Raw genomic sequence first — 12,787 nt, 5'->3', positions numbered from 1 at the left:
CTGCTGCTGCGGCGCTGTGCCCCTCCAGTCCCCTGTTCCAGCCCCTCTCTCACTGCTGGTCTATATTAGATAGACTTTAGGACATGGAATATGGAATAAAACCTCCATAAGTATCCTATCCCCAGGTAAACCTGAATTTGAGATCATTGAATCCCCCATGCTGTTACTTAAGCTTAGAGGACTACATCAAATGCGGTGCGGAGGCTTCCGGAGGCTGGCAGACTCAGGTACTGTGTGCCGTGTGGATTCAACAGCAGTCATGTGGAAGAGATGGGATGTGAGGGCATGGATGGACATCTGAGGCCTGAGGCTTGGTCTGGTCTGGTCTGGAAGGGGAGTGGACAGGGTGGGGTGGCTGGGAGGTTAGCGGGGCTGTTGGGACTGTGCAGTGTTTGATATGGGAGAAGGTTGTTTTGACAGGTGTGTAAGAATAACACAGAGCGAATGTGAAAAGCAATGGTGGAAGAGACCGAAATATTGAATATGTGATCATCCTGATCATCTCTGATCTGCTTCATCTGGTTTCATCATCTGTCGACGTTAGAATTGGGATCGTTGTTTGCATTTGCATGTTTAGATCATTGTTTGCAACTACTTATACTGTCATTATTTCACCCACAAGTCCCATTGCTTGTGGCTGGTCTGTAAGGATTGTTGTCAGGTCAGTGACAGTAATGTATGATTCAAAGCACTAGGGCATGAGTGAGCGTTTGGTTCTTTCTTAAGCAGGTTACAGCGCAGACAGATCGGCTGCTGTTTAAGGATGAGCCTGCTTTTGATGTACCATCTGTAAGCATGGCCAGCTGCTGCATTGCCATGGAAACAGCCATGTGAATGCTGAGACAAACCTCTCAGGTATTTTTCTGCTATAGTGCTATAGTGTGTTCTTCATCTTCCTGGTCAGTAGAGCAACATCCTTTTATTTTCCGCCGGTCCGTCCTCTAGTTTCTGTTCTATCTTCAGCGTGTCCTGTCTAGGTGGCTGCTATTAAACAATGGCGGCAGTGACAGGCTAGCTGTGTTCTGTGACCTCATCAGGCATCCGTTGAGTGATGAGTCATGATGGTGACAGTGTGACATGGTCACTGGTTGACATTCTTGACCTCACTCCCTGGACCTCTCCAATACAAACATTACAAGCATTACCCTATAACTGAATCTGCTTGAAAAGAGATGACTGGAAAATATGAACACATTTGTGAATCTACTATAATGTACATGTGTTTGTCTGGATGACATTTGTAAGTGCTTAGTTAAAATTAACATTTAGGAATTCATGGAATGAATGTGGCTCCTTGTCATGGTAACACAGTATCTGATCTTTCTCAATTTAATGTATGCAGCTGCACTCAAACATCACCTCTTTCTGAATAAATTATTTGCTTCGGGTAAGGGCAATTTTCTACTTGATGCATTGAACTTAGCAATATTAATTAACATGAAATAATAACTTATGGCAATTATCAAGCAATCATTTTTGCATAACTCCTGACACTTTTATAATTCAATGCAAATAATTAGTATAACCTCATTCAGTGTTTATACATGTACATAATGAGAATAATGGCTCAAGATGTCTGACTTCACCATTGATATTGTGGTGTAACACTGTGGTATTCCACGTTTGTGTTTTTGAATGTGCTGGTACATTTGTTTCCTTCATTGTGCAGAAATGGTACTATCCTTTCTGAGATTAATTGTTCCCGAAAGGCTCATTAAAAATTGACAGTGCAATAAAGGAACTGATTAAGTCCATTATGAGCAGTTCATTTGCCATTTAGTGCAGAAAAGTACATTTCTCTGCATCAGGGCCTTTGTAAACTGACATGACCTGTGGATGGTAAATCGCACACATGATGCTTGTAGCACAAGTAACAATTAGACATGCATGAATTAGAGAACTATATACAATGTTAGAGTGGAAGGATCTGCGATTTCTTTCTTCTCAAATACAAAGGCCTCTCACCTTCTGTTTGAAATGATCAACACCCCTGTCACGATGTGAAATGCATTTTGTTGTAACATCCAGGGCATTAAAACAGCAGCATGCTGTCAAGCCCCTATCAAGACGAGTCCGTCTTTACTGTTAGGTATCTTATGATAATAATAAAAAACATAGCATAGCATTAGAACAAGTATAACTGGATCTACTATTTTCATTCTCATTTTGATGATAAGTGTTCATTTTTTCAAACATTTTTTAAACATATTTCCAAAAATTATCCATTGTGTTCATTTAGCGGACACTTTTATCCGAAGTGACGTTCAGTTAGTGTATAAGCACGGTGTCTTTTATCCCAAAGAAAATTACTTGTCCTTCTCTCTCCATTAATAGGTGGTGGGCCGACTCTCAAAATCTCATTTGAACGATCGCTGTTGATGGAATAAATATAAATCTTGTGTTGTTCAATAGAAACCTCACCGATATTTCAGAAGGAAACAAGACAGCGCCCTCTCGTGGCTAGCTGTGGCTAGTGTGAGTATTACCTCTTTCCCCTCCGCACCACAGGATGGCAGTAACTTGATATCAGACCACTGCATTGCTGGGAACAAATGCATAACAGGTCCTTGTTAGCGGGGTGTTACTAAATATTCTTTGCAATAAGCTAGCTGAAGAACATTAGCTATCTCTACATTAAGAATCGTGCAATAAGACAAGTTGTCTTTTCGTCCGAAATGACTTTCACGGTTTATCTGCAGAGGTCGTTCCTTTAATTCTGTGTTAGCATCCGGCAACATGACGGTTCCAGCTTTGCAAAACACAAGTGTGTTCTATCGAAGGGTCCTGTCACAGTTTCCTCAGGACATTAGCCTAGCATTTGCCTATGGATCTGGCGTGTTTAAACAAGCGGGAACTCCCCAAGGTCAAATGGGGGTAAGTCAGAGGGTGCAGCACGGAATTGTCTTGCCAGTCAATAACTAATGGTGCCTTGAATAACGCTGCCTGCAACATTGTAACCAGACCTTATGTCTGTGCTCGTGAAAAGGACACCAAACAATTGGAAACAATGTGCTAATTCATTCCATGACACTTCCACATGCTCATAGCCAGCAGCAGTAGGCCTATTTGACGTGTTAACAGCTGCAGAGTATGAATGGACCCATATCAATTTCACAACCATAGCTTCTCTTAGACTGATTTGAACTCCGTTTCAGAAAAACATGTTGGACTTTGTGTTTGCGGTGGACGACCCAGTCACCTGGCACACCATGAACCTGATGCAGAACCGGAAACATTATTCCATCCTGAAGTTCCTGGGGCCCAGGAAGATTAGCACCATCCAGAACGACCATGGAGCTGCAGTGTATTACAACACGTTGGTACCTGTGGATGGAAGGGTGAGACCCTCATCCACAACAAGACACAACGGTTAACACATCACCACGACAGATCCAGTCCATCAGTCTCGTCTAACCATCTCTTGTCCTGATAGATAATCAAGTATGGGGTCATAAGCACAGAGTCACTGATTGATGACCTTCTTCACTGGAAGACTCTGTACATTGCTGGCAGGCTGCATAAACCAGTAAGTCTGATACGTCTAATATGAGCCATACAACCTCAAAGAGCATCTTTACCACAGGAGCATGTATCTATTTAGTATTCACCCCGGACTCATCGAAAGGGTTCAAATGAAATGCTTGGCTGTGTTTGTGTTTGCGTGCAGGTGCAGATCGTCCTGCAGGGGGACAATGAGAAGCTCCGTGCTGCCTTGGTGGGGAACCTGAAGAGCGCGGCCACGGCCTGCTTCCTCATGCTGCCGGAGAGCTGCTCTGAGGACGACCTCTTCCTCCAGATCGCTGGGCTCTCCTATGCTGGTGTCTACCACACACACACACACACACACACATACACACACATGCACACACATGCACACTCACACACACACACACACACACTATAATGCACACACACTGTATACACACACATGCCACACCTATAATCTAACGCACATGCACACACGTACACTCTAACGTGCGCACACACACACATGCCCACACACACACACACGTTCTCACATACACACGCATACACGATGAGCGTTACACTTGATTATTTATCCCTTGACATCCCTTTCACCTCCCTCCCCTACATTTCCTGTCCTCAATGTTTTCAAGGCTTCGCTCACGAGGAGTGCAGTCGTGAAAGTGTTTCCTCTTCCCCTTCAAGGGGATTTCAGGATGGTGATTGGAGAAGATAAGGCCAAGGTTGCAAACCTAGTGAAGGATAATTCCCAACACTTCAGGACGCTCTACAACAATATTCTACAGGAGTGCCCACAAGTGGTGTACAAGCCACAACAAGGGAAGCTTGAGGTGAGAACCTTTTGTGAGATGGTGTGTATATGTAAATGTCTATGGGTAGTTGATGTCATGTGTATTTGGGCACAGTGCAAGGCATTGGACACAAAGCTCACATCAGCCAAGAAACAAATAGTTCAAACGCAATTATTTCAATTTTGGGTTTTCAAAGCTGATTCTGACATGGAATGCCAATATTTAACCAAACTTAAATAAAATATAGAATTGTTCTCTCTATGGATTATCCTCAAAGCTACACATTATTAATTGTTTTTTTATTAATTTAATTTGTGTGGTGGTGAGGTATGTACCAGCACAGTAAATCCAGTTTGTGACCTACATTTTAGGAGAACAATTCGATTCTAAATGCAGTATTTTATACGGATTGATGAAAGAAGAAAAAATTAAAAGACTGTTCAAGCCTACAGTGTTTCCTCTGCCACGGTATCAGAAATAGAAGGCAGCAGTGACTGTGCATGTCGGAGAATAGCACCGACACGCGCTTCACACCACGAGCGGGCACGTGGGTCACTCGGCTTTAAAGGGAGAGAAAGGAAAACGTATCTTCCGCTGTCCGGAGGATAACTAGCCAGTTGAGATCGCGTGTGTGAGTCCTTGAGAATTTTAAGGCGTATAACTTGTGTTGTCAGTTCATTTAAGCCTGTTATTGTATTAGTCTATAGTTCTTGCAAATTTAAACTTACTTAACTGGTGATTTTCGTTGTTTGTATTCTTCACCTGCTAGCTAAATTGCACGTGGCTGTTGATTCGATAGCGATTGCTGAACGCCCTTGCTCACGTTTGTATTTTAGGTGCACGTTTAGGCTGAAGTAGTTACACTGCATTAAGATAATGTAATTAATATTGGGTTTATTGTTATTATTTGCTACAGAATGCTTAGCCTATATGTCAAGATCAAATTAAGCAGACAATTCCGTTTTATACGTAAAACGGAACAGACCTGCTCCCACTGCTAAAAAAAAAATCCTAGAGGAAACACTGAGCCTATGCTCAATTGACCAACCACATGGCACATGTTGACTGTGGAAGACAATACATGTTTCTTTGGAAAAGTATCCTTCAGTCCTGCATTACAAATGAATGTGTTTCTCCTCAGGTGGATAAGAGCCCTGAGGGTCAGTTTGTCCAGCTGATGGCTCTGCCCAGGACCCTCCAACAGAGGATCACCCGGCTAGTGGATCCCCCGGGGAAGAACCGTGACGTGGAGGAGATCCTCCTCCAGGTGGCCCAGGACCCAGACTGTGGCTCCGTGGTACACCAAGGTACCATACGGTCTCTCTGGGCTCCATGGATCTGCATTCTCTCTCCTTTTCTGCTATACTTTGACTCCTTGTTTGGTTTGTCCTTCACATATGTTTAACATATTATTTTTTCCTCTCACTTCTTCAGCAATATCATCCATAGTGAAGTACGCAAGCATAACACAAAGTGCCAAAGGGGTAGTTACTGCTGGTAAGATTTACGTTTATGTATTTTGTCTATCCAAAAGTGACTGAATACATATCAAATTGTGATGGTATGTTACAGGGTGAATGTGATGTTTCTCAAGGATGATGTGTGAGTAGGGATTTGGTGTATGGTGTGGTGTGAGTGACAAACGTCTTTGGTCTTCACAGGACTTCTGAAATCAGTGTCATATAGCTCCAAAAAGCTTCTGAAAATGTGGAAGGGATGGAAGAGGAAGGCATCTTGATACCTGCATGGTTCCTCCACACAGGATGTATTTTTTGTTTTTGTTCCTACACCCCTGACATGACATGGTTTCTCTCCTGTGTGTGTCCTTGTGCACAACCAGGTGGCCCTTCTGAGCAAACTGTTTGTTACATTGTTGACACTGAAATGGTTTCCCCTGTGTGAATAGCCGTGTTCGACTTCATGCAGTGCCGGCTGCAGCCGGCTGACTTGAAGCTGAGAATGCCATTGGCTGCTTCAAGTCAGCCGGGCTGCTGGCGGCTGCAGGCGACGCCGGCGCTGCATGAAGTCAAATGCACCTATTGTCTCCTTAGTCGGTGTCCCCCCTTTGACTTACTGGAATAAACCATCGACCTTATGGGTCCTCTAATTTTTTAGAAAGGGTGTACCTATTGTAGACGGTTTGTCAGGATGGTGTATGGAGTGTATCGGGACACATTTTATTTGTGACGGTAGATAAGATGAGTTTTATTCAACCTCTTGAAATGTTGCTTTTGTTCAATACTGTACAGTTCATTCCTCTCAAAGCACCACATCCCTTCAAAGCACTCACAATGCCCTTATGATGTACAATTGATCACAGATGTCCTTGAATACTGTTTTGTATGTCTTTCTTAGCTAAATATACAGGGATGCTTTCAAGGATTGAAAGCTTTTGAGTAATTTTTTTGTTCACTATATAAAATAAAAATACAGAACACTCACATGCTTTATGTACTCACTCTCTTGACAAATATCTGTCGTTTTGCCACAAGGGACATTACGCAGTGTGTCATTATCATAATGCATGCTGATATCATTGCTTTGAGCGCAGCCAATGAGAGTCCTTCACTTTCACCACCTGCTAGGAAGAGAATTCCATCATTCCTAACATTCTTCCCTCTTCCTCGTTTACAACAACGAGTCTCGAAGTTTGTTCAACAGCTAAACCAGAGTTCTCCCTTCGATACCTACGTATCGTTGAACTTTTTCTTTGGATTTACGTACCCGTGGGCTATTCATCAACCTTATCATCGCGAAAACAATTCAGATTCCAAAGTGGCGCTTGAAGGTGGTAAGTGTAGCGAATATGAAACACTTGGATTCGTCAACGTAGGATACGTGCGCGCTTGTTGTATAGGCTATCTTCAGGTGGAAATAAACTATAACTTGAATATACGGTTATTGTTGATCATACATTCGAATGTGATTCATCAAAAGTTATACGTTAACTGATGAAATTAGCGAGACGAGTAAGCATTTCTACATTTGAAAGGTTTCCTATTATTATTCCGGGACAACCGCTAACACAACAATTCTTGCAATCGCAAAAATGCTGGATAGTCGTTTTCTCGGAGAAAAAAAATGCGAGAAAGGTATCCTTGGAATGTTGAGTGTGGGAAGCGCAACACAGCCACGAAGTGCGATAGAGCAATATTGTCAACTTCATTCATTGAGTTGAAGTCAATAGCGCGGAAACGTTACTTTATGCCAAGTATAGGCTATATTTTCTTCCTGCGGCACACTTTGGGTCATCTTTATAGCCTTGTATTTTATCGGCGATTTGCCAATGTTAGTAGTAAGTTTACACAGCCTCCAACTACAAGTTTACACAGCCTACAACGTTCTCAATGATTTCACTCGTTCTAAAAATGACTTCCTTACCCCTAGGTATTGACAAGAATGGAGACGCCTTTGGATGTACTGTCAAGAGCAGCGTCGTTAGTGCATGCGGATGATGAGAAACGTAAGTTTACCCCTTTAGCCTTAAGATCCGTTAGAAATGTCAAGCCCCTCACCTTTGGTTGTTGGTCTCTGAACATGCAAATTAAGGTGTTATTGGCTATGTGGATAGTCAGACATGGGCATGATGAGAAGTCTTGAAAACAAGACTCAGTCCAGATGAATCTCTATCCCTCGGCCGTTTCTCTGTGTCACTTTGTCATCAGATAATAATGGCATTTGAAATGTAGTTTGTATCTACTGCTATGGTAGGCAAATTTGAATAACTATCTACAACTGCCATTTCATGTGGACACTTGACATACCTTAGAATGTCTGACATGTCTCATTGTTTGATGTGTGACCTGAGCAGAATGGTGCAGTGCATATAGGCCTTCACATTAAAATATTTATGACTTAATTAATGACTACGAACAAGGAAGAAGGAAATTACTCCTGTGTGAGCATTGAACCACAGCTGACATGATTGAAGCTGTCAGGCTTGAAGGACTCTAGCTCTGGCCACCTGGTCTGACAGCCCACTCCAGCTGAACACAGGAACATGCTGAAGTAACCAGCCCTGGCACCTACACCGCACTTCTCAGTAGATCGAAAAAAGGCTTGAAAAAGGCATACGCTTAACCATAGTAACCGGTCCAGCCTTTTCAGGTCTAAAGTAGCATGGGTTAGGAGGTGTACTGTACACGGCCTCTTGGGTTTATCAGACAACCCCTGCAGTCACACCCCTGTGTCTGTCTCAACACATAATCATGCCTCAATTCTGGCTGGAGGAAATTCCTTCCTAGATTAAGCAGGAGCAAATCTCTCTCAGCAGGCAATTTAGTCTGAGTGAAATTTAGCGTGCACGCTGCACAGTCACCACGGAGATGAAGAATTACAATTTTCCAACACCCTGCGATAATTGAACCGCTGAGTTGAGGCTTGTTTAACGTGCGTATTAATGGCCACGGCAGGAGAGGTTTGCGCTGTATTTGGTGTTCTCTTGCTTTGTTCGGGCAAGAGGCATTTGAACTATTTGACCTCTGTAGTCTGCCTCCCGAGACACTTGCGAGTGTGGTCCCTGTAAGGTTTGGAAGAGCGCTGCATGGTCTCAAGCAGTTCAGAAGTTTCTTTCTTTCGACTTCCAAGCATGGAAGGGATGATTGCACGTTACTGTACGTTTAAGATTATGCTTTGGTGCTGTGCTCTCTGAAAATGGTCGTAAATTGCAGGCTACCCCTTTGCATTCATATGAAATCCCAATGCCTGATATTTTGTATTTTCAAGTGGTAGCAGTTTTTTTTCTCTCTCTCACAAAACTAGGGTATTCCATTAGGCCTGTCTGCATGTTCCTTTGAAATGGCATGGGATCTTTCCTGCCACATCCCCCCCTAACACTACCCTCACCCTCCAGTCCCCTGCTGGGTTTTTGTTTTTCTTCAGGCCTGATGTCACTTTCTGTTGTGGGTTGTGCATGGCCTCTTTGTCCAAACACAATACACTCGACCTGTTTTCACAATAGTCAACCAGAAACCGCCCGGCCCCGAAGCTCCGCCTCCTTGTTTGCATTTATGACAAACCTTTGGAATGCTCTGCACTTGCTAGAACACTGCAGGGAGAGTCTCTTCTTGGAAAGCTCCACGGCTCTTGGGCCAAGAAACCTGCCCCATTGGCCCCGACAGGAAAACACTGACACACAGAAAATACCAGGAATTAACCAGCTGCTTGTTTTCTGTCCATATGGCTGTGATCTTCTGTGCTATACAGAGGGACTCCTGGAAAAGATGTTGACTTCTTGGAAGTGTACAGGTGCTGGACTACTTTGAAGTCTACGTGCATGTTTTGTACGTCATGTTTTGTCAAGGACCAATTCGGCCATGTTGCTAGGTAGCACTTCCACAGCCACATCATTCGTGTGGTAAAATCACCAGAACAGACACGCAGAATGATCACCCGTCCATGGGACATGAACCAAACCAGTCCTCATCAACGACTGAACGGTAGATACAGCGTGTTTTTTTTCCCCCCAACCAGACCCACTACGGAAGTCCTGCTACTGTCATGTATAGGTTTTGAGGGAGGTTGATGAGCAGAGCTGTTTGCCCCCGAGCCAGAATATTTGAGTGCCTGTTCGTTTTGCTACATGCATATATGCCACTACTGCTCAGCACACACCTGCACTGCAGACCAAACAGGATGCTGACCTTTAAGGCAGTGCAGATATATATATATATATTTTTTAAATCAATCTCTTTTTTTCCCCTTTTCATTGTTCTTGTTTCCATGGTTTGACCAAACACTCCACAACCTCTTTATGATGCTGCTCTCCCAACGTTTCCCTAGGGGCTGGGACACCCGAGTGGTCACAGTTAGCCTAGTAACTGTAGGGTGGGGGAGGGGTGGGGCGGCGGGGGGATAAAGGTGCGCACTGAATGTTGAAGATGAGATGTTTTGGACAGGAGTTGTGTGTGTGTGTGTGAAGGTGTGAGCTGATTGCAGATCAGTGTCTGGCAGTCGCAGCCTGACTGGGGGAGTGTCCCGTCACTGCAACTTGGCAGCTCTTTGTCACTGCAGCACAGATGACGTTACAGAGACGCCTGGCTCACCTAGAGCGGTAGGGTTACGTCTTCCACACACCTCGGTCTCAGGCCAGCTCACGGTCATTGTGTGAGCGGTTGAAGTGTTATTTTTTTCTTTCTTTCTTTCCTAGGAACCTGCGCTGATCCCTACTCTGCAGCCTCGGGTTGGAGCCGGGGTTGTGTAGCTCTCATGTGTTATGTCATGCCTCTCACATGTCAGTCCTTTACAAAACCTCCAATGTGTAGGTTTAAACAGGATGTGCTAAGGTGCTGCCCTGTTAGGGTGGTAACATGATAGCTGAGAGACTCTGGTGTGTTTCACAGCTGCCGTCAAACCTCCCTGGCGTGTTGACCAGTGTTCCTAAAGGTTGAAGGCCAGATCTTGTTTTTTAAGTTTTCTCCTTTTACATTTACATTTAGTCATTTAGCAGACGCTCTTATCCAGAGCGACTTACAGTAAGTACAGGGACATTCCCCCGAGGCAAGTAGGGTGAAGTGTCTTGCCTAAGGACACAACGTCAGTTGGCATGACCGGGAATCGAACTGGCAACCTTCGGATTACTAGCCCAATTCCCTCACCGCTCAGCCACCTGACTCCCTCCCTCCTTTTAATCCTTTTTTTCTGTTTGTCTTTAAGGGATGTAGCAAAGAAGTAACAAAAACAAAACGTTATTGTGGAGTCGATACAAGAGGGCCTTTAGTTGTTAATGTAAATGTGCCAGTTTGTCTTGCCTTAAATGGTCCTTCTTCAGTATCAATTGGTGCTCTGTGAACATAGAGAGACTTTTAAGTTGGGACGATATGTGCCACGGGGGTGGGGGGGACTTGATGGAGCAGCCTAACTGCCAGCCAGCCAGCCGCCCCTCCTCCACTCCTCACAGGGTTGGCCCTTGTTAGGGTCTAGTGGTCGGTTAACAAGAGCCCAGAAATGCGGGTCAATCTTAGTCAAAGGTTCACAAGGTGAGGGTGGCCGGGTCAAAGGGCCTTGCACGTCAGCTGGTATTGCTTTACCGACTGACCTTTCCTTTATTTTTTATTTTTTCCTGCGCCGTCTGTTCAACGGTCGCACTGTGACAGGGCTAATTGGCATTGTTTGCATTGGCGAACGCAAAGAAGGTCGGACGCGTCTTCGTTTCTCGCAGGATCTGGTTTATTGTGACTGAGCAACACTCTCATACCATACAGTGTCATATCGGCCCCTAGGTTTTTCAGTGAGGTTGTGCTGTGTTGCATACCAGCCTGTTTTTTGTCAGATATCCTCCTCAAAGCTATGCAGGCCTGCAAGGCCTCTCATTCTTCCCTTGATAGTAAACATAGTTGTGTCTGAGGTGAAGCAGCTCCTACTTGTCTCTGTGAGCACAGCATCCTTGGCATTTTGTGATAAGCAGCGTTGATGTCATCAGGACCGGCCAGGACTGCTTCCAGATGTAAGTCGGAAAGGCTGGAACGGTGATGCGGACGCTGCACACTGCACTAGACCGTGGCTCCGGTTTGCATCGTGGGTAACTATCCCTGGACTCTTTCAATTTTTTGAGGCTGTTGTCGTGAAGACGATTTGTCAAGTGCCACAGTCTAATGATATCTTTCTCCTTGTTTTCTCTCTCTCTCTGTCTCTCTGTCTCTCTCTCTCTCTCTGTCTCTCTCTCTCTGTGTCTCTCTCTCTCTCTCTCTCTCTCTCTGTGTCTCTGTGTCTCTCTGTCTCTTTGTCTCTCTTAGTCTCTCTGTCTCTCTTAGTCTCTCTTAGTCTCTTAGTCTCTTTGTTCTGCCTCTGGGTCCAGCGGGGTTTTGACACCGAGTTCTAAACTCTGTCCTCCCAGGTGTCTTGACACAGTTCTGTGTTCCCTCTGCAGGACATCGTCCTGTCTGGGATGATAGACTGCCAGCACACGCTAGGCCTGTGAGCCCCTGTAGGACATATTCAAACAGGCTCTGCCTACCTGACCTGCCTCAGTCCCTTCCCTGCGTTGCATGGATTTGAAAAGGCCGGGCTAGTATTTGGATACTGCCCTCCCTTTGTCAGGCATGTACTGAGAGGAGAGTAGATTGACTGGCGGCTGTTGAGTCTGTGGTTCTAGACTTTAGAGATGCAAATGAAGCATATTTTGCATGTATTTAAGATGGCCGAGGTGCAGTTGGCTGCCGGCCTACAGTGAAATCGCACAAATGTTTTTCAGAGCAGTGGCGTGGAGACTCACAGTGCGACTTGTGCTTCTGACAGTTCAGTTTTGTTTTGCTCCATATGAGAGATGCATGGAGAAATCTCCTGATTTCGGGTCTCCCGATGGTCTGCTTTACTGTGTTTTTCCTCCTCTGAGGTCATATCCAGGTTAGGTGGGGGAGAGTGGGTTTTGGAAGGGTGGCCGGCGACCCCTGGGGATCAAAGGGTGAGGCATGACAACACACAGCTGGCTCTCTGTAGAAACAGGGATGGAGAGCAGTATTCGGGCCTGGCTGTGTTGTGTCAGGGAGACCCAGCGACAGATTGATTTGCCT

At 44.8% G+C, this 12,787-nt stretch overlaps 1 protein-coding gene across 2 annotated transcripts; it reads left to right on the top strand.

The window, feature by feature from the left end:
- Positions 1-2,538: 2,538 nt before the first annotated feature.
- tamm41 (TAM41 mitochondrial translocator assembly and maintenance homolog) lies at positions 2,539-6,718 on the top strand. 2 transcript variants are annotated; one of them, XR_009929972.1, is made up of 9 exons: positions 2,539-2,874; positions 3,156-3,338; positions 3,434-3,526; positions 3,668-3,818; positions 4,171-4,316; positions 5,419-5,584; positions 5,712-5,774; positions 5,939-6,408; positions 6,439-6,718. XR_009929972.1 is itself a non-coding variant. In XM_062459528.1 (8 exons), exons 1-8 carry the CDS (start codon positions 2,737-2,739, stop codon positions 6,013-6,015), a joined length of 1,017 nt encoding a protein of 338 aa, XP_062315512.1. In that variant the 5' UTR covers positions 2,539-2,736; the 3' UTR covers positions 6,016-6,718. The 2 variants fall into 2 exon arrangements, 1 of the variants encoding a protein (XP_062315512.1); XM_062459528.1 differs by having other exon boundaries at positions 5,939-6,718.
- The last annotated feature ends 6,069 nt before the right edge of the window (positions 6,719-12,787 follow it).

The sequence above is a fragment of the Osmerus eperlanus genome, chromosome 1 (assembly GCF_963692335.1).
Source record: "Osmerus eperlanus chromosome 1, fOsmEpe2.1, whole genome shotgun sequence".
NCBI lineage: Eukaryota > Metazoa > Chordata > Actinopteri > Osmeriformes > Osmeridae > Osmerus > Osmerus eperlanus.
This window is presented reverse-complemented; position numbering and strand designations above follow the sequence as displayed.